Source organism: Erigeron canadensis, chromosome 3 (genome assembly GCF_010389155.1).
Source record: "Erigeron canadensis isolate Cc75 chromosome 3, C_canadensis_v1, whole genome shotgun sequence".
NCBI lineage: Eukaryota > Viridiplantae > Streptophyta > Magnoliopsida > Asterales > Asteraceae > Erigeron > Erigeron canadensis.
In genome coordinates this window covers 44,512,414-44,534,236 of record NC_057763.1, presented here as the reverse complement: position 1 = coordinate 44,534,236, position 21,823 = coordinate 44,512,414, and the positions used below count along the sequence as shown (strand labels likewise).

The 21,823-nt window shown below is 34.2% G+C and overlaps 3 protein-coding genes and 1 long non-coding RNA gene across 7 annotated transcripts; 2 read left to right on the top strand and 2 right to left on the bottom strand.

Moving 5' to 3' along the window:
- The first annotated feature begins 749 nt into the window (after positions 1-749).
- Positions 750-1,940, top strand: LOC122592207. Its single transcript, XM_043764405.1, has 2 exons — positions 750-1,543; positions 1,646-1,940. The coding sequence occupies exons 1-2, from the start codon at positions 750-752 to the stop codon at positions 1,938-1,940; spliced, it is 1,089 nt and encodes a 362-aa protein (XP_043620340.1).
- A 1,806-nt stretch (positions 1,941-3,746) lies between these two features.
- On the top strand, positions 3,747-6,595 carry LOC122592437 (calcyclin-binding protein-like). Its single transcript, XM_043764662.1, has 5 exons — positions 3,747-3,953; positions 5,102-5,266; positions 5,662-5,901; positions 5,996-6,055; positions 6,353-6,595. Exons 1-5 carry the CDS (start codon positions 3,843-3,845, stop codon positions 6,455-6,457), a joined length of 681 nt encoding a protein of 226 aa, XP_043620597.1. The 5' UTR covers positions 3,747-3,842; the 3' UTR covers positions 6,458-6,595.
- Positions 6,596-6,846: 251 nt separating this feature from the next.
- On the bottom strand, positions 6,847-11,577 carry LOC122592436 (katanin p60 ATPase-containing subunit A-like 2). Of its 2 annotated transcripts, none has more exons than XM_043764660.1 (11): positions 11,391-11,577; positions 10,724-10,918; positions 10,565-10,617; positions 9,815-9,880; positions 9,605-9,712; positions 9,427-9,493; positions 9,216-9,300; positions 8,778-8,938; positions 8,355-8,456; positions 8,018-8,237; positions 6,847-7,250 (listed from the first exon to the last, which is right to left on the bottom strand). In XM_043764660.1, exons 1-11 carry the CDS (start codon positions 11,427-11,429, stop codon positions 7,117-7,119), a joined length of 1,230 nt encoding a protein of 409 aa, XP_043620595.1. In that variant the 5' UTR covers positions 11,430-11,577; the 3' UTR covers positions 6,847-7,116. The 2 variants fall into 2 exon arrangements, with proteins under 2 accessions (XP_043620595.1, XP_043620596.1); XM_043764661.1 differs by having other exon boundaries at positions 10,724-10,891.
- Positions 11,578-18,579: 7,002 nt separating this feature from the next.
- LOC122592713 lies at positions 18,580-20,420 on the bottom strand. 3 transcript variants are annotated; one of them, XR_006322746.1, is made up of 3 exons: positions 20,177-20,420; positions 19,399-20,008; positions 18,580-19,316 (listed from the first exon to the last, which is right to left on the bottom strand). It is a non-coding gene; the product is annotated as an uncharacterized LOC122592713 (long non-coding RNA). The 3 variants fall into 3 exon arrangements; XR_006322747.1 differs by having other exon boundaries at positions 19,399-19,516; XR_006322745.1 differs by lacking the exon at positions 20,177-20,420 and having other exon boundaries at positions 19,399-20,170.
- Between the last annotated feature and the right edge of the window lie 1,403 nt (positions 20,421-21,823).

The window sequence follows — 21,823 nt, the reverse complement described above, 5'->3', positions numbered from 1 at the left end:
ATAAATACTTTTGACCGATTATTATGAAAAAAAAAAAGGACTATGTAATTAAAAAAACCACACTATTTATGCTAGGTTTCAAACATATATGCTTAGAAATTGGAAGAAAAAAAAATTTAACAATAGGGTAAATATAACAATTTTGTAATATCATTTTCTGTGTATTCGTATATATGGTTGAACCAACAAAATTTTGGGCCCTGATAAAACATTAGGCCCTGCTCGTTTGCGCGGATTGCATATGCTCAAATCCGACCCTGACCTATATTATAGACTTGATATAAAAGCCTTTATAAATCTGCAAAAATGGAAGTAGGTTTGGACTGGCTGGTGAGGAGGTTGCAATGAATTGTAAAGGAAAAGAATAAAAGCAAACCATTTAGGGGGAAGGAGTCGGACGCGAACTGGGAATGAGATGGAGGCGAGCTCAGGCGAGATGGGAAGGTTTCGGATGCCACCTGCGCGAGATGGCCTATGAGATGGCGGAGCGAGCTGCAAGCTCACTGAAGGTTGAAGACAAGTTTAGGCGGGAGGGGGGCGAAGTGTAAATAATTTGAAACGGTCATATGACCGTTAAAGGACTGGCTGTGTAACTTTAGATGCTCTAGGGGCAAAAATAACAAGTCTGGAAAACTTTTTTTTTTTAAATTTGTATATAAAGGGCCAAAACTATTATACCAAAAACACAACCAAACACCATTTTTACTCTATATTTCTCATTTCAAACACAAATATTATATTTTCATCATATGGATCCATTATCTTCATTATCGTCATCTGAAGAAATTTCTTCGGCTTCGGAATTTTCAATTCCTTTTCCGTTTCCAAATTTATCCACGGGTAGTAGCCTACCTTTTTTGCAAAGTGTTCTTGACGCTGTTGAAGACGACACGACAAGCTCAATCAAAACCCGCACCTACATCGAGCGGTTTCGGGAACAAGCTCACGAAACGCTTATGCGTGACTACTTTGTTGAAAACCCAAAGTTTGGCCCGGTTTGGTTTCTTGAAAGATTTCGAATGAGTCAAAGGTTGTTTTTGAAGATTGTTACTGATATTGAGCAACGATTCGTTTACTTTCAACAGCGTATAGATCGGTCGGGGAGAAAGAGTTTAGCTGCCATACAAAAATGCACATCCGCGGTGGAACAGCTCGGAACGGGCAACCCTCCAGATAATTTTGATGACTACTTGTGCATGGCAGCAAGAACTTCTTGCGAAAGCCTTGATCATTTTTGCAGCGCAGTCACCGAGTTATATCGTGACGAGTACTTACGTAGGCCGACTAGTCATGATGTTGCCCGGTTGTACGAAGCGCATGAACAGAGACACAAGATTCCGGGAATGCTAGGAAGTCTTGAGTGTACGCATTTTGTTTGGAGAAATTGTCCCAAAGCGTTGAAGGGACAATACAAGAGAGGTGATCATCCATACCCAACAGTTACGCTTGAAGCCGTTGCTTCACACGACTTGTGGATTTGGCATGCTTTTTTTGGTCCTCCAGGATCGCTCAACGATATCAATGTCTTGATGCAATCGACTTTGTATATGAGGGAGCGAAATTCGAAGGCTCCTGACTAGTCTTTTACCGTAAACGACCGTCGTTATAAACGGGGATACTATCTTACCGATGGAATCTATCCTAGGTGGGCGACTCATGTCAAGGCAATGCCATATCCGACTGAAACAAATGACAAGAAGTTCAAGAAAGTTCAAGAATCGACAAGAAAGGATGTGGAGCGAGCGTTTGGTGTTTTGAAAGGAAAATGGGGGATTTTGAGTAACATTGTGCACGCGTGTATTATATTGCACAACATGATTCTAAAGGATGATGGAAGGGCAATATCACCGGTTCGTATTGTGGATAGGGGAGTTCAAGTGGTTTATAACCACGATGCAGTGGATGAGATAGAAGATGAAGAAGTTCATCATCGTCTTTAATATGATCTTACAGAGCACGTTGGGAGACTAAATTTATCCCACCTTGACGACCCGGCGGCTCAACCAACACCGATTGCCGATTTATTTATTTAGTTTTTTTATATTTCGTAATAAAATGTATATGTTTTTATTTTAATTTATGTTTTGTATCTTTAAATTTTTAATATCTAAATAAAATGTATGTGTTTTCTTTATATATTTGGTTAGTTTATATTTAAAAGGGCTAGTTATGTAAAGTTTATAAAGTTAAGGTTAAATTATTAAAATGTGAAGAAAAGGTTGGGAGTTTCGGATGCCACTAAAAGAAAGTTGCAAAAAGGTTGAAAAAAGGTTGAAGGGTTGAAATGAGATGGAGTAATTTGATTGGATGGTTGAAGAAAGATGAAAAGGTTGAAGCCTTCGGCTCCCTCCCTCTTATAGGCAATTTGGAATAATAATCATTAATCAAGAGTGCGCTAACCCCATAAAAAGCAATAATATAATTGCAACTATCTTCAATAGCTTTATGACCAACGTGTTTCTAATCAACTAGTCAACCCTTTCTTTGACTCGACTAGTAGATCATCATCGGGTACTTATAGTCTCTCAAACGTGAATTATCAATCAACCATCATTAGGGTATATGGATCCATAAGCTTGCCATAAATATCACAGGATTATCATCCGGTACCATATTCACTAAAAAAACATGCCTTTAGAGATTGAAAAACAGTCTCTGTTGATTAATCAGTTACTACTGCAGCTTAGTCGTAAAAAGTACTAACCTATATAAAACCTGAAAATCAGCCGGTACTAATCACAATACAATAAATCATTTCATGGGTTAACATGCTTGTTTATAAATCATGTTAACCGCATGATACGCAACACATATACATAGGTTCTCATCTCGATCATGACATGACAAGTCTCAATATAAACTCTCTTATCAAGCACTACCTAATACAATCAAATCGCATTATCGTGAAGTTTACTATGACAATTCTCTTTAAGTACCGATTCAGCTCATTATAGTGTTTTCATGTTTTAGCCTTAATTTCTTTTTTTGAAAAAATAATTTGATGGGTAGGAAACCTTTGATTCCATCTACTGTCTTGATACCCAAAGTGCAAATTGCATAGAATTCATGTCCGATGACTTATCATTGTCACACATGGATCACAATATATAGATTTCCATTTTTCATTTGGCAAGATTTGAATTTGTGACTTTGAACCTTCATCTGTAAATATATGTGATCACATGGTAGTAGTATTTTCATCATTTAACAAACTCGATCACATCATTTACATCTTTCATTCTTAACCTTAGAACAATAAGTCTTAAACCACCTAAGTATGTGAATTATTTTTATTTTTTGGCAACGAGCAAATCAATTTTTATTCATCCACACATAAATTATAATTTGCCTCATCGTTTACAAAAATACAACAAAGAACAACAAACTTTAGCAGCAACCCGAAGCTACTTCCCTCGAGTATGACCCCATAGAAGTGATAACGCATTAATCTACTTCAGCGCCATTGAAATCGTCAGTTGCAATCTATTGAAAACCGCATCATTCCTTGCTTTTCATACGCTTCACCCCACGTTGTTACTTAAAAATTAAAGAGAAATGATATAACTGAATTTTTGTGTGTTTTTTACTTTTTTTTGTTAACTTGTATATAACGGGTTAGATGGGCTTGAGTATTTGGGGGGAGATTGGGCTAAATTAAGCCCAATTCAAGACTTTTGAGTTGTGATGATACTCCTCCTTTTTCCCGACCATTCTGGAACCTCCGTAGTTTTACCCACATACACACACACACACACACACACACACACATTATTATTTATCATCTCTATTGTTGTTAATTATTTCAAAAAAGTTTGTTTCGTTAATTAATAATCGGTGTGATCATGGCGAACGAATTGTCTCTTGATTTGGAAGAACTTCGACATCTTCAAACCATTGCCAAGCGCCCACGCGTTGCTTCTCTCCTTTCTTCCGAGATTCTCAATCTCCAAAAGGTTTTTCCCCTCTCTCTTTTTTTTCAATATCTTTTTTAATATAAAAAAAATTGTAAATTTGTATTATTTTTATGATTTTATCAACATATAGGTTTTTTTTTCTTTTCTTTTGAGACAATTGGACATTAGTTGTCAAATGTGTTGCAATTAGTTAATGACTTGTTTAATTGATGACATGATATACATTTTCAATTGACAAGTCGTGTGTAAATGTGTGATGTTTTATTTATTTTTAATTATATTTTGTTGATATAAAAAAAAACATTGAAATTAATCCTAGAGATGGTTTCTATCTTTGAATTCTATGTCGGGTTTATTAAATTGAAGACACAAAACTTGTTTATTGGTATTTATCATGTGAAAACTACGAATGCCCATTAGAAGATTATATTGGAATGAATTTTTAAAAAACATGTGGAGGAGGCGGCTGAAGTAGCTTGGATTATTGATTGTTATTTTGATGCTCTTAAGAAAAACATATTTACTTTCTATGTCCAAAAATCTGGCTTTCAAGTTTTATAATTATTATTATTTTTCTTTTTGTAATGGTGTGTGTTGAGAAATCGAAGAAGAAAAATCTTCAAAGTTGGTATTTTCTTATAAAATCTTCAAAAAGGCGGCGGCTATGCATTTCAATTGATAATGTGTAATGAACAATTCCTGTTAATGGTTACTTAGATTAACCCTCTATTCTAGGTTGAACTTTGGGACTTTGATCCTATGACACTCAATTATATTCTATCTATAATTACTTATATAAACAAAACCGGATTGTCACATAGCTGCCTGATGGAATACTTGCGCATCGTGGTTGTTTTTGTTGATATAAAATATATTAATAAGCATACTCTCGACAGAATAAAATCTTATATTTTAGAAATTTATCTAAATCAAGCTTCCAACCAATCTTAATTCATTATATAACCTTGTTTCAGTTAACGGGTGTTACTAATTATTAGATTAGATGTTTAACTATGATGTTACTTCAACAGGATCTGTTCTATAGGTTCTTATCTCTGTATTCTTTGTTCCTATCGAGACAGAGACCAAATGTTTTACTTTTTCTAGCTCGTGTATCGGTTTGATCAATACTCTATTACGTAATGTTGCTTCTAAACAGTGATCATGTATTGCTTGAATTTATGCAGCAAATTAATGATGTTGCTTCAGCAGCACCAACTCCAACTCCAACTCCTGTCCAGACTCCAGCCCCAGCTCCAATTTCAGCAATTCCAAAGGTGGCTGCTGAATCAACATTAAAGTACACTACACTCGGATCTTTTAGCTGGGATCAAGATGGTGATAAGATTAAGGTGAGTATGCAATCCGATTATGTGTCTGTGCCTGCCAGTATTACTTTCTTCTTTCTTTGGTTCTTCAACATTTCCTAAGCCCATTATGCTTGCACCAGAAATGAAGTTTCCACCCTTCTTTTGCAAAATTGGCATTTTTACTCATTGTTAGTTGTGGGGGTAAGTCCCTACTTGAACAAAGGTATAGGGTATCTGAGTTTGCCAATTGAGTAAACGGGGTCAAATATGTTGACAGTTGCCCATAGTGTAATTTCTGCATACAAGTCAAAGACAGGGTTACGAGACCAAAAAAAACTCTTTGTTTTGACGCACATGCCACACCAGTTGTTTCTTTTTTTCCACATCTTGTAGATTTTTTACTGCTGGTGATGGTTTTAATTGCATGCTTGTTTCAGATTTATGTCTTTATGGAGGGAGTTGATCAAGAAAAGGTTCAGGCCGAGTTCAATCCCATGTCTGTTGATGTGAAGTTTCATGATGTTCAAGGGAAGAATTATCGATGTGTCATACCTAAATTGAACAAAGCAATTGTACCAGAGAAATGCAAAGTGTTAGTTAAACCCACAAAGGTCATAATAACATTGATCAAGGCTTCAATGGGTAACTGGTTGGACCTGCACTTCAAGGAGGATAAGGTATTAATCATTTCCACTCAAAAATGGCTTACTATGTTTGCAAGCAAGTTGTGCAATGGGTAGTAATGTGATTGCTTTTATTTTCACTTCTCAGCTTAAGCCGAATCTCGACAAGGAGCGTGACCCAATGGCAGGAATTATGGATTTGATGAAGGTATCCCATTTCTAGCATTTTAAATATTTTGCAGTAGAGGTGACATTTTTTATTTTTGAACCGGCGATTCAGGTGATGTTTGACATATAACTGACTAAATGGATAAAAATAAATAAAACTTGGCTTGAGCATAAATGACTTCAAAGTTGTTCAAAGTAAATCAGTAAGTAGGATTGAATTCGGAGTACATGCATTTTTAAATTATCTGTTGACTAATTAATCATAAGAAAGGACACAACTGTTACTCCACAACCGATTGATTTTGCCGGTAGTTAAAATAAGTGAATTATTATGCAGAATATGTACGAGGAAGGTGATGATGAAATGAAGAAAACAATTGCCAAAGCATGGACAGATGCCAGATCTGGCAAGACAGCAGATCCTATGAAGAGCTATCAATAGGCGATAGATGCCTTCTTTTTTTGATAAGAAAACCCGATATGGTTTATGGTGTATCATGTAGACCTTAATATTAAGTGATACTTGTGTTTTGGACCATATTTATGCGATCTAAGCTTTCCTTTGGCTGGTTTTTTGGAAGTCTATGGTTATCATGGTTCTCTGTCATCCCCATTCCCCAAGATACATCTAGGACAAGAGTTAAACCTTAGACCTTTACAAGATTAGATTGTCTTTCTTATATATGGTATTATTGCTCTCACCAAAATTACTGACTGCCAAAATTTGCATCTATCTTCTCCTTACAAGAGAAGCTATGAAAAAAGGCCTCTTCTGGATGGTAGTTTGATGTGTTAGCTATATGTCTTGGACGTCATGTAACTTTATAATCATAAATTGAACACGGATTCATTATTTTCAAAAAAAATATGCATGTCTCAACCCACCGGGGACGTATAGTGTTTACATACGAGACAACAATACATCTTTTTCATAACAATACAGAACTGCAGATCTTCATCTTGTCACTGGTGTCTAATGTAATGCAGCATAGGGCAATTGGGGAATACACAGTTAAATATGAGATGGAAAAGGGAGGCAAGTCTGTAACTAGCAACACTTTGAAAGAATTTGACAAAAAAGAATGATACTCGAGTGTTCCATCATTGGAGTATCTGACTACCGTAATCGGAGTTGAACTTATCATAACGAGGAGCATGTAGATGTGCTGATGGTCTTGTGTTCTTTATTGCCATCTGAATGTCTTCATGTTTGATCGGCCCCACCTTTGGTAGCTCTGCAAGCAAATTATCCAACATACGTTTTCCATAATTAGAGGTTCGCCAATAATCCCATTTATTAGTAAAGGGTAACACATGTATAATAAAAACTACTATCTAGAAAAAGTAATAAATCAAAGGTAGCATGTGGTCGTGTCTACTGAAACTGACTACGTCATTTTAGATAATCAGCTACATAAAACTGACCTACTATTAGCCCTGATTTAAGCAAATGTAGAAAAATGTAAATTTCAAGTATTAAGCTATTGACATTATAACATTATTAATGTTTCATATCTTTCTTCAATACATAACATTTCACTTGACCTATATTTATCTAAATTGGCAGCCAAAAGAAGGAAAATGAAGCTGCAGAATTATAAGTGGGTGTTTGGATTTGAATTTTGCAAGTGATCATCATATTTAATTATCAAAACCAAATAATTCGCTGTAACACATATAGAGTTTGGATGTGCTTTTTCTGCTTTAAGTTCTAATCCAGATGTGTTGAGTGTTGCCAAATGCTATAAAGATAATCACAAAGGACATCCAAGTAAAGAAAACAAAGGAGAGGCCATTTATGTGAATTTGAGCAACATTCACTCAAATTTGATTAAGCAAATCAAATTTATTGCAGCTTGTATGAAAATTATTATTTGTTCCTTATAAAAAATATAATAATCATAACCTGATTAAAAGTTGATTAATGAAGTCTCCATAATCAGATAACCAGTTCCAAAATAAAAATCCAAACACCCCTTATCAAATGTTCAAAGCAACATACCATCGTCAGGCAAAATGTCTCGTTGTTCCAGGATAGCCATTACACGTCTCAGAGGTTGCATGGCAGCCTCTTTGCATAACAACCGTATATCAGAGCCGGAATAACCTTCAGTTTTTTCGACCAGCAAATCATACGGCAATGTCTCCTCTTCAGGCACTGAAGGTAATAATTCCTCAAACATGGCTTTCCTTGCTTCAGGTTCTGGAAGGGGTACAAGGATCTTGAATTATAGTTAAAGAAGCATAAAATTTAGATGTCACAGTTTCAACCTGTTTATTTATGAATACGTTGATTTGGGTATAACAAATATGTAAATAGTAGTAAATGACAAGGATACTCTCTTCTCAAGACGTCTGAGCATGGCAGCATCAAGTTCCCAAGGGAGGTTTGTAGCTGCCAATACAAAGACTAGCTCATCTGTTTTTGTCAAACCATCCATCTGCAATCAAACCCAAAGAACTCGTGATGAAATAATTGCAGCTCAAATTGACGCTTTCATGATCATGCTCATATATGAAATGATGACCCTGAATGATGGAAATATACAAATTTTATGCAAAAACATAGAAACACAATGGTAAATGATGGCTGAAGCCACACAAGTAATAACATATTATGAAAACAAAGAAGTATTGCAGTTTAGAAAGACAAAGTATTATCAGTTCATAAGATGATGCACTAGGTGCACAATGAAAGATGGTCTTTTGATGGGAAATTGGTGAAATCTATTGGCGGTTAAAGCTAAAGAATCAAATGTAACCTGGATTAGTAACTCTGTTTTAAGACGCCTACTTGATTCATGTTCACTTCGTGATTCACCTCGTTGACTGATGATTGCATCAATTTCATCAAGAAATATAGTTGATGGCGCATGATGTCTTGCAAGCTCAAATAACACCTTCACTAACTTCTCTGAGTCACCTGGTAAAATGAATATCAAGGCATATTCATTAAGATAAGACATGTACGTTCTTTACTCGATTTCTAGTAGCATCTATATTTATATAAAAAAAATGGGTAGGGAACTAAGGATTCTCTCAAGTCTCAAGTTCTTCCAACTTGACTAGTCTAGGGAGATCTTCAAGTTTGAATCTTGAATTTGATTTTAATCCAAAGGTTGAGTATCTCCCAACTTGACTAGTCAAGTTGAGAACTTGAGAGGATCCTCACCCTAAAAAAATTGTCTATGGTGACATACCACGCCATTTACTGACGATGGATGATGCTGAAATGTTGAAAAATGTAGTATTACACTCGGTAGCAACAGCCTTTGCAAGCATGGTCTGCGATATATAGTCATTTCTCAAATATAGAATATATCATATTGAGTCGAACAAGACAAGAGACAAATGAAGTGAAATATATTCTTAAGTCTTAACACATAAGAAAAAGACAGGGAAGTTTCAAACCTTTCCAGTTCCTGGAGGGCCAAACAAGAGAATGCCTTTCCAAGGGGATAGAAGACCAGTGAAGTACCTAAAATGGAACAATACTCATTCATCAATTTAATAACTCAGCTTGTATGATAATGAAGATGTGGTGTATAATGTGTTTGATGGTTCTCGAGAAAATAAGTAATAGACTTACTTGGGGTATTTTATTGGCATAACAACTGCTTCTTTAAGCAGGCGTTTCGCATTTTCTAACCCCTTTATGCTCTCCCACTTCACATCTGGACTACCACGAATAATATCCCTGAATACACAACACATATGTCAGTGTTATTTTGTATTAAGAACACTATATTCAGCACATATCAAATTGTAAGCTATAGAAGCACCAAGTCTGAGTCTATACCTACTTAAACTCTCTGCCAATGTGCGCATTTCTACTGATTCAAATGCAGGAAGCAGAGATTTTTTTCTGTAGAAACAAGACATCAAACGTTCACATGAGCATCAACGTAACTCTTCCAAAAAACTAAACTCTAATATCATTTCTTCCAATTTCAAATTAGTGAAATTACAGATAACTGATTAACTAGTAGAAAATAACAGGGGACCAAGTAGGGAAATTGTAACAAATTTCCACTAGTCTTGAACACCCTCAAACAAAATGAATAATAAATGTAGACATTTCTCATATCTAACGTTTAGACTGAGCCCCAGAAAAGTAGTAAAGTAAAAATAACCAAGAAAACACACCTTTTGGAAAACGCTTACAACTCACAAGTGAAAATGGTTATGGTTTAAACAATGATAAATTTATAAAACCAGTCCAACAATTAGTGGGTTCTCAACCGTGTATTAGGAGACAGATTAGAAACCTATTTACGAGCCATCCCCAATAATGATTTGGTAAATCGGGTATAAACTAAAGCACATGTGGCATTCACTAATCAAGTGGTTCCTCGAGGGAAGGGAATAATCCACATACGGCTTTATTTGCACATTCACACTCAAAATTTAGTTACTAATTGACAACAACATCTCCTTTCTCATAAAGTTTATTTTATTATTCACCTATCTTCATTTCTATATATTCTTTATATACTAGCATCATACAACCAGTACACGAAAACGAAAGAAGCTAGAAAAAGAAGCATACGGTTTCTCAGCATCCGACAATGTACCTCCATTAGCTGTTGAATTCTCTTTTGCCTGAACAGAACAAAATACTAGTATTACAAACAACAAACAAGTCACCCATTCCCAAAACAAACCTGGGTCCACCAACCAAATTTAATTTGACGTGATGCAACAATACCTGTCTATACTGTTCGTATATGGACAATTCAGACGCGGTATTGTTTCGAATCCCATTTTGATTTGATGAGGTCCCATTACTTGAAACATGACCATTAGCCTCTTGACTATCCACACCATTAGCAGCAGCAGAAGAATCTTTCGAAATCAACTCCTTTTTCCTCCCAAACTTAATATCATAAAACATCTTAAAATCCTAGATATACAGCAAAACATAATTATAGATACACAATAACGACAACATGATCAACTACTTAAGTCGTTTATTCGGTGCAAAATTAGAATAAACCTGTTTGACTCGGATTTTTCGTTTGTAACCAGTTTAAAGACTTGTTTGACTTTGTTTAGTAGGTAGACGAACAACAGAGCACGATTTTTTTATGAAATTTCCTTTTTGTGCCTAGAAATAACACTTACCCAATCATAATAAATAAACCTCTAGTGGGATTTACAAGGGAAAAGATTTCACATTTTTTTGTGAAATTCAGGTATAATCGTTTTTAGTGGTTTAACAAACATGCACACCCTCAAATTCCATAACACTAAAGTAATAATTAATCCATGGATAAAATAGACAACTTTTAAATCATCAACCAGTAATAAAAATTAGATTATAGTTTTAAAAAAAAAAAAAAAAGGCAAAATGTGAAATATGGAAAAATGATTACCTGAAAAGACCAACGAGTGATTGACGGTTCATCAGCCATTGAAATTAGGGATCTGAACAAGTGGTTTATAAGGGATATTTCTGTGATTAGATTTGCATGAACGAATCAGGGAATAAAGAAAGGTTTTTGGTATTTCAGGGGGGGGGGGAGTGTGAGTTGTCGAGTCAGTGCGAATGAGCACAACACTACAAGGAGAGCCTGTCTTTACTTCATAAAATTGATTAAATACTGTACTAACTACTAACTTATAAACAATATTATACGCATACGTGCGCGATACGACGGTGATGGTGATAATGACAAAGGTGTGGCAACGGCCACAGTATTGGAGGCGTGGTGGTCATTGTAAATTAATTGAAGTAAGATGGGTTAATATGGTTATTAAATGTTTATCCATATATATTTTTTACTATCGGAGTACATGATATATGCAAACATTTTTTAATATATCAAATTAAATTTTTCTTTTACTTGTCTGTATAATTCGCAGGTTACTAAGCTAGTAAGTGAAAATGTTAAAATTAGTGAACAAAAGAGGAGAAATAATATGGTCATTTTAAAGTCTTAATTACTTAAAAAAAGAGGGGGTAGTTTATAGAAGTATAGATCTGGATAATAGGGGAAGTGATATATCTACAACAATTTTTGTCATTCACAACAAATGTATACATTATACTGCACAAAATACAACTGTATAAAGCAAACATTGTTGTGAATGGCTAAAGATAGTTGTAAATTAATCACTTTCCTATAAATATAGACATAGATAATGAGTCATAATCATTAGAAAATAAATCTTCATCATCCCTTTTTAATATTTAGATCCACTTTCTCTCTTCTCCTTCCTCTTTGTAATCTCAGGTTTTTTCATTTCCTCTACCACCATCCACCTTCTCCGATCATCTTATTCCGATGAGTCGCCACCACCGTCGCTGTTTCTTTTCCCGGTGGATACGGTACGGGCGTTGCCTTTATCCGTTCTAAAGGGGTTGTCACTGGACGCATATGGGAATGGTATGGATTTGATGGGCGGTAATCCAAAAGATGGTGGTGGTTGGATACGGTACGGGGTCCGTCCTTACCGACGTCGGTGCTAGCACTGTGGCTAGAAGAGAAGAGAGAGGCAGACCGTGATGCTCATGGTGGCGGTGGTGTTTGTCGTCACCATCGCCGAAGGAGGAGGACGACTGGTGGTCAGAGATGAACCTATGACGAGTAAAAAAAACAAGAACTCTTATGTTAAGCACAATATAATGTATTATATAAACTGTTTTTTAAAACAACAATAAATGTTTTAATAATAAACAAGACAAAAGTTCTTAGTCAAATAATAAATAAAAAACATTGAAATTTAAATTAAATAAAGAAAAAACAAAACTTGAAATTCAAATAATAAATATTTATAAGATAACATACATAACAATAAATAATTAATTCATAAAAGATATGTAAGTGGGTCTTTTTAGGTCGACAATATCATACTTTCGATGATTGTTACGATTCGTAATGAATTTAATTGATTACATAAATATTTTTTTCATATATAAAACATTAAAAAAATAAAAAATGGGCCCCTTAAGAAAACGGACCTCAGCCGATCAACCGCTTTGTCCACCATCAAAGCCGGCTATGGTGGTCGGAAATGATGGTAGTGGGCAGAGAGATGCAGCAACAACAACATGAGAGAGAATGGAAAGCTTTAATGTGGGCCATAGATCAAAACTTTTGGATAGTCGGATCTATTTTTCAGTTTTCACAAAAATATAGTTTTTAAATGAACAATTAACCATAGATAATATGTTTATTGACTATTAATTCAATCTTATTATTATCAAAAATTGCTTTTGCTTCCATTCCCCTTTCCTTTTGCTTCTTGAGCATCATCACAGTTTTCTTTAAAAACTTCTACTGATGAATCTCTCATCTACAATTACATAAAAATGAAATAAAAACACCAAACGACACTACAAGATCAAACAAAAAAATGGAAGCTGCTACTTGCTTGCTAGTGGCTGGTCAACAAAATTCAACCAAGACTAATCTTCACTGCTTGCAACTAAACTCTTTGAGGTGTTTGATTGCAGCATCCAAAAAGGAACGAAAATGGCTCGCTCTTGCCATGAATCAAATCCGAACTTCACCATTTTACTCGAATGTATCCAATATCATGCCATTGATCATCAAAACGTCACTTTACCTGAAAAATGCAATATCTTCGCATAAAACCTAACAACAATAGAAACTTGACAACAATAGAATTAGTACCAACTACCAAGTATAGGATCATCCCAAACATGATTTTATAGTAGAATTGTATAAAATGTTGTAACTATTAGTTGCATACGTCAATCCTTGGTCTCATAAGCTCCCAACTTATAACTTAAACACTACCAACTAAGAGTAGAAAAAAAAGGGCATACTAAAATCATAAAATCAGTGACTACTAAGAAAAAGATCAAAACAGTTTTATATCAAAGCAACTTGTTTAAGAATTAACCTGATAGAGATACATATGAAATACACTTGGTATATATATATACAGGCTGATAAGATTTCGTAATGATTGTTTCCTCCCTGGGATAGATGATTGTTTTAAACTTTTTCACAAATGGAGATTGTGCTTCTTCATTGAACTCCAACACAACACCCCAATCTCGTACTCATCAAGAATGAGTATACTAAGTGCTTTTCCACTTCTCTACATACCAGTCCAATAGGACCAACTTCTTTTTCCAATATCAATAAATATGTCACCGAATGAAAACTTTAAAAGAAAATTCCCACAAATTTTAAGAGGAGGATTTGGAGTGATAAGAATTAAGGCTTTATTACATGTGAAAGAAAGCCAAATATCTTTATAAAATTGAACCTTTTTTAAGAAATTGAACAGTTAAAGTTATCCTATAAAAACAATGAAGCTTATACCGGGAAAATGAAACTTTCTTTATAAATTGCAGGTTAGTAACTCGCCACCCATCAAAATTCCTCAAAGTTAGATGATATCCCAATAAGCAATAACATTTTTTGATATGGAATGTACCTGTCTTGTTATATTTGCTATGATGGACTTCAATTATGCATCACATACTATAAAGATGGATGACCGAAATATATGCCTTTTGTGGTGGAACGTTATCAGGATCAACAGTTTCCCCTTCAAATTCAATGTCGGATTCCATTATCTCATCTTCTTCTACTACTTGAGGTGCTTTTACATCTTCACGGCTTCATCAATCTCTTCCACCACATAAGACTTCTGCAAGAACCATGAACATCAACGATTTAAGAACCATCAATGACGATTTAAGTCATCACTAAATCCCCCTTCCTCTCTTTTCCCCAATGCCGTCATTAATGACAATATAACTGAATCAAAAATCCACCTTTTCCGCCACCAATTAAGTCAGTATGGACACATAACTAAATTCACACACCAACCTAATCCCTCACTACTGTGAATTTTACTTCAATAAGTTAATACATAATCTTCTAATCGATGAGCATATCAAACAATGCCATCCAAAGCACTCAAGCATATCTTTTATGTATACCAAATTACCAACAAAGAAGCATTGATAGCCAGTTAGCCACACAATCTCCATTCTAAACATCGGCCTACTCTAACATAAATATAAATAAACAATTCTAGTATATTTGATTTGTTACTTTACTCAGATTTATACTTCTGTTTTAACCTAATACATCTAAATCAATTAAATATCTCGAAAATTATATACAAACACTAATACATAAAAGATATACGTACGGATTGTAAATCAGATTTGTAAGCATATGCGGGAAGTTTAGCACCGAGACGGCGAGACTGCAATCAAAACAAAATAAATTGAATAAACTATCAACATAAATAGATACAAAATATATGCATAGATACATAATAATGTGATGATATATGTATATACCTTTCGAGAAAAACCTGAACCGATTTGATTACACCCCCAAATTTGAAAACAAATATAAATTAAATGCTAGAACCCGATTTCGATCGTGGTGATGGACGATCGCGGTGGGCTGTAGGGTTGATGTCGTTGCCGGTGATGGACGGTCACGGTAGGGGTGTAGGGTTGAAGTGGGCGCCGCGGTGTGAGTGTATTCTTTTCGGTGTGTGTGAATTTTGTTCAAGTGTTTGTGTTTGTGTGTGTTTTGTTTTGACAGACGGATTGAGGGAAAGAGAATGGCTAGGTGTGTTTTAGAATACCAAGACTACCCCTCATGAAGGAGTAATAGTTTATTAATAACAAGATACAAGGGCAACTTAGTATTTTCCCAACTAACTATTTTCTAATTCTTTCCTAAAATAGGGGGTGGAGAATCATTATAAAGGAATAATAGAATCCTTAAAATCGTTCGGATTCCTACTGTTTTAATATATATATATATATATATATATGTTTTTTTGTGATACATACATTAAGACCATCCACAACAAGGGTATCCATAGGTGATTTGTGATGATATGAAGGATATTTGTAGAAAAGATATTGTTGTGGATGATGAGGTAAAGGGTATCCATTCTTGGGTGTTTATGGAGAATGATGGTGAATGATGGAAATAAATGGCAAAAGATGGATGAATGATATATTGGTTTGACAAAATATGGTTTGATTGTTTGTAGAAAGGATAGATATGTATATTATTGTTGTGGTTAAAAAGTGTTTGTGGGAAAGATGGATGAAAAACTGACGTGTCATGCTAATTATGATGTTCGTTAGATGGACATTTTAAACTGATGCAGACAATCTAATTATGTTGTGATGGTTCTAACCTTGATAGTTAATTGTTGGCTTTATTTTGTTAGTATTAGTTTGTTTTGTTAGTCGTGAATAAAGTTGCCAAGTTTGAATTATGGGATTGCCACGCTTGACAAAAAGAACATGCTTATTCTAAAGCGTTATTGTTCTTAAGATCGGGATCCGTTATTCATTCAATGGAAACTCTTGTTGGGTATTGTCAAAAAAAAAGTCAGAATATGGTGCTTATGGGCCCGACTTGTTAATCGAAAAAGACCGGAATCCATAACTTTCAGATAGGAAAAAGACTACTTTCTAGCTAGCCTTAGTGTTGACCGAATTATGTGGGAGAGGGGGTCATGTTGACCAATTATTTAGGATTGAAAGTAAACGTGAGTGAGTAGCTTAAGTTTAGGAGAATGTGGTTGCAATTAGTTGTTATATGTAGGCTATAAATAGCCTTGCTTTTACTGAATGAAAAAACAAATACCTTTTATGAAATTAACTATTTTTACATTACCCCTAATAAATCAATTACTTTTAAATTAATAAACACATCGCTAGGTCAGCAACACCTGCGCCACCCGTCGCTGTCGTCGCATTGCACGGGTAACCTTCTCGTAATAATAGTGTCATTGTTAAATAATAAATATGTTAGTTTAATATTTAGAAGTAATTTTAAACATTTTAAAAATGTTATTAGGTTAAATATGTTAATCAATGGTGGGTCTGAGTAAGTTTTCTTTTCAGGTATTTTATCGAAAGATTTAAATCGGAGATCCATTTGATGATAAGACTCTTTATTGTATATCAAATTAAGATAATGTATATTAGGTCTCTGAGTATGCATGACTCACAACACATGAAGCTTAAATATGTTGATCAACTAGGTAAAACCCGTGCATTGCACCGGTCTATATTAATTTCTAGCTGATTTATCGTAAATGCAAAGTAAAAACCATTTATAACTTCAAATGAATAGTTATATGTATATATAATAAAATAAATGTCAATATAGATTACACAATAAAAAAAATCCACAAAACTAAAAGTATCAAATCTTATTTACAATTGAAAAGTTACAATTTGAGTAAACAAAGAATACATAAACTTGTATAATATGAATAAAAATAATAAAAACAATCACCAATAAAGCTATAATATGACAATTTGTCAATGTAGATTCTTACACATTCTTGTATTATGTGCCATGGATACCAAATATCGAGGGCAAGTGAGGTTATCAAGTGTTCTAATGTATCTGCATAGCGTCTACACTGACGTGAAATTGGCAGTAATTTGTAATGACATTGCTGCCACACCTGGTAGTGACACATCATCAGCACACCACTACCACAACTATAACCACATCACTTCCATAACAATAACTTTTAAAATTATACCTTACAATACTCCAATAACCAATAAAAAAAATTAAAAAACTAAAAAAACCCTTATATCAAACCATACCATATATATCCCAAGGTGAATACAACCACCTTTTTCACCTCCACCCTATCCACCCCACCACCACACCATCCACCTAATGGTTAACACTATCACATGGCCTTCTACCTTGTCCACACAACCACCATTACAAACACTTAACTGAGCATAAAGTCTAATCTACAAAAGCTACGGGTTACATGCATTATATATTAAGTTTAAAAATTGTTTTATCTTTAAAAAGAAAAATGCCCTTAATTAATAAAATTAGATAAGCATGAACTAATTGACACATCTATACTATATTATAAAGCAGATTCATGCTATCTAACATTTTAAGTTTCAACATTTGCTTCTAAAATGTCCCTTCTATTAATTTTATATTACTAAACATCCTTTCTCTGTTCTCAAATCTCAACCAATCATTTTTTTTTCTCTCCTCCATAAATCATTTATTCCTCCAATTCATTCAAAAATCTTTTATCTCACAAACCGTACATCGATAAATTATAAAAATTATATGGGTGTTCTTAAAATTTCATGCTCTTTCATTAGAGATGTCATTCGATATATTTTCGACGAATTTTTAAATCTGATGGCGAAGCCCGTATGGTTAAGATTTTTGGCTATCACTCCACCATCTCACCGACGCAACACGCGGATATTTACTCTCGTAAATATTAAGTAGAAATCTATTACTAATACTGAAACATGAAAGCATGCAAGTTTCTTTGGTTTATAGTGGACCACTTTTACACGAAAAACTTGCATATTACTTGGCACCCAAAGGAGAAATATAGCACAAGACATCTAATCATAGACATCTTAACTGCCCAAGTCTATGCATATTAAACCTTAACGGGTCATTTTAGAACTAAAGTTACTTTAGAGCTTTGCTTAAACATCACCATGTATGGCAGATGTGCCAATGCATACATAAAGGCATATTCACATATTTTAGTAAAATATATTGTACATTAAAAAGAGAATAGGGGGAAACAAATGTAATATCAAATTGAAACATGAAATGTATTACAGCTAAAATAAGGTGTTGTACCCTTTTAAAGCATCAACATGGAAAACGCCAAGCTTAAACAGCTGATTGTTTTCATAATAGTATTTTACTTATAAACATATACTCCGGTATGAGAGACAAATTGTGAAACATTATCCTATCTTAGCCACCAGAAAGTGATTGCATAATCCACCAATATCGTAGTTGGCTTTGCCTACATGCAAGCCTATCTACGGACCTGGATCAACAAAAGAAATTTTGCATCATGAGTACCCATTTTTAATTAATGATCTTCCTAATTGAAAGCTGTAAAAAATACCACCCATCTGCACTTTGATTCAAAAAGTTACTTTCGACACAAATGTTCTACCCCTGCCAGGTAATTCATTTTGCAAATATAAGTACAAAAGAAATGACAGGTGACTATGCTCTAATCACTACGATGAGCTGGTCCCTCTTTTAGTAGACTCAGCTATGAATATTCATTCAAAAATGAATGTCGGGCTCTATCTTTCAGAGCTATACTTAAGTCCTTACCGGAGCAATAACAGTGATAGGAAAGGCATAATTGCCAAAGATCATGGCACTGCTGATAACCACATACGAATGGAGCTTCTCCATTTTAGCCAGTGTGTTTTCTATGACTCCTAGATTTTCTTGAGCCTTAGCTTGGTGATTGTTGTTGTACTAAATTCCTTTCATCTTCCGCTGCGTTTCCTGCATTTAAACAAAATCATTAAAGAAAAAAAATAGTAAGCTAAAGGTAGAAAACGCAGAAAAATTTACACAAACAGCTAACCTAAAATATCATTTACAATTAGAATATCAAGTCGGGCTTGGATAGTTTCCTCGTGAGTCTTCTCTGCTGCTATATCTGTAAATCGAGCCTTCTATGGATTCTCATTCAACTCAAATACCTAACAAAACTCAAATACCTAACAAACTACATTCTTTGCACATGATATCCCGTAAAACTATTATAATAAAAACCCAAACATAAGAACTCCTCGTATATCAAGTAACTCACATTTTGTAACCAAAATACTAAATTCTGACTAAACATCCAAACATCAATAAATGTAGACATAGAATACAAACACCAGCCAAGTAAATCATCCAGATTTTGGCCTAAATGTTGAAACTAAAAAAATGAAACTAATATGTTCAAATTGGTTGTATACAATAAACAGTTCATAATTAAACATAACCATGTTATTATAGTAATAACGTATCTACAACTGACTAAAAAAAACATCCAGTGAAAAATCGATTAAGATCACAGTCATATAATATCCTTCAAAACTAATAATAATGGTATTAATAACGATAATGGAGTAAGAAATAAAGAATAAAAACAGTACAGCTAAATATTGCACCCATGCTCTGTTCAATCCAAATCGACCCTTCCTCTATTAAGCCAAATAATTCCAGTTATTTGAATCATCATTAATAAAATCATTTACTACTGCAAAGTCTAATTACGAACGCACAAAAACCCATAATAGTGAAAATAAAAAGGAAAAAAAAAACCCATAAAACGTCATTTTCTAAAACAATCACAATTAAATAAAAGATACCTGGAAAAAAGGATCGGAATTGTGCGATGCGCAATGGAAATATAAAAACTATAGGATGTAGGTGATCGATATATATAGAGATTAGATCCATCTTGTGCAAAAAACCCTACATCCGAGTTCAGGGATTTGAGTAGTTGAGGTTACCTTTCCGATCAGATTTTACGGGTTCTATTTTGGGTGTTTATTGGTTTCCTCTATATATCTCAATTGTTTAGCTACAGATGTCTTCAAAGGAAATGTGTGATAGAAATGTTAGTTTAGCAAATTGGAAAGTCTAGGGTGAACCATTTATGTACTGTGGTGTTCCCATGTAAAATACAAAACTAATGTTGGTCCAACAGGTATTGGTGTTCCTTACTAACACGGAGGACGGTTGTTCGATTCTCGCCTTTGGGATTTTTATTATTAAAAGCTGATTTATTAGCAATTATAGATGACGTGACGAGATAGCTCTTTATATATATATATATACATTTCATGTAGGCTAATTTTGTGGAAACATATTTGGGCTAAGGCCCATTATCTGCTAGCTTATAACTGAAGTGAGTTTCGAATCGAAACGCAGAATTCTAATGACCAAGATCTTGACCACTTCTTCCAAGTAATCCGTTTGTTATTTAATTGCTTTAGCATATATTTTGTTTATAAATCAGATATGTCACTACATATATGTCACTATTTTTTCTGTTCATTAATAATAGCTCAACCCTTTTATTATTTGGATTGAAGTAAAAACTTTCATCATCAAAAAGTCTTCCAAATTGGGAATTATTAGTATATCACACTTTGAATTTGAAACCTACCATTAAGTGAATGAATGGATAAATAATGTATTTACTGATTTAGTCAAGATAATTAATTTTGTTTATTAATTAAAAAAATAAACATTTTTAATGATTTAATGGATTAAATATTTTTTATTATGTCACGTTTTTTAATTAAGAGATTAAAGAAACACTACCTTATGCCTTTAGATAAGAAGTTCATGGGTCATTTTTTGGTACGAGTGAATAAAACCCTCGTTAAAAAAGTCGGTAATTTCAAAAGGGAAAATAGTTCATAATGGTGGACGTTATCGATCCCAACAAGTACATATGTTACACGATTTTAATGTAGTACTTTGTATGGCACAGTACTTTTGGACCACTACAATATTAGATGGAAGATATATAGTCTTATGAGATTAATGATTACAGCTGCACACGTTCGTTCGTGGTCATACACTCATACCATCCAAAATCAGGATCAGTACTCAGTAAGCTTTTAGTCTTTCCGCTCTTTCATCTATTGTTATAACTTCTAACATACTTAATTAAGGCGACCACAAATCGACTTCTATGATGTTGAATCCATCATTAGTTTTTGACTCATCAATGAATCAATGATCAATCTTGACTAATCTACAGAGCTACTTCTCGATTTTTCTTTTTTATAAATTTATCAAAGAGATGGGCCGGGACTCCGACGAAAACAAAATTTGTGGTGATTTGGGCTTCTAACACAATCATGTGCAAATGATATTGCTCGTGTATGAGGGCTAACCCGTCGACTGTCCAATTTGCTCAATCAGTTTGGATTCTTCTAACTATACCAAACCGTGGTCAATATCCTTATTTCTTAGCAATTTATCAATCGAATAACAAAGAA

What these genes read in the sequence shown, in the direction of transcription:
- LOC122592207 (XM_043764405.1), top strand. Translation starts at nt 750, where the DNA reads ATGGATCCATTATCTTCATTATCGTCATCTGAAGAAATTTCTTCGGCT. An exon ending in GTCTTGATGCAATCGACTTT is followed by an intron (nt 1,544 to 1,645) that starts GTATATGAGGGA and finishes AATCTATCCTAG; the next exon opens with GTGGGCGACTCATGTCAAGG.
- LOC122592437 (XM_043764662.1), top strand. Translation starts at nt 3,843, where the DNA reads ATGGCGAACGAATTGTCTCTTGATTTGGAAGAACTTCGACATCTTCAA. An exon ending in TGCACTTCAAGGAGGATAAG is followed by an intron (nt 5,902 to 5,995) that starts GTATTAATCATT and finishes TTCACTTCTCAG; the next exon opens with CTTAAGCCGAATCTCGACAA. An exon ending in GAATTATGGATTTGATGAAG is followed by an intron (nt 6,056 to 6,352) that starts GTATCCCATTTC and finishes ATTATTATGCAG; the next exon opens with AATATGTACGAGGAAGGTGA.
- LOC122592436 (XM_043764660.1), bottom strand. Translation starts at nt 11,429, where the DNA reads ATGGCTGATGAACCGTCAATCACTCGTTGGTCTTTTCAG. An exon ending in CATCGTCAGTAAATGGCGTG is followed by an intron (nt 8,939 to 9,215) that starts GTATGTCACCAT and finishes TCATTTTACCAG; the next exon opens with GTGACTCAGAGAAGTTAGTG. An exon ending in TCAGACGTCTTGAGAAGAGA is followed by an intron (nt 8,238 to 8,354) that starts GTATCCTTGTCA and finishes CTATAATTCAAG; the next exon opens with ATCCTTGTACCCCTTCCAGA.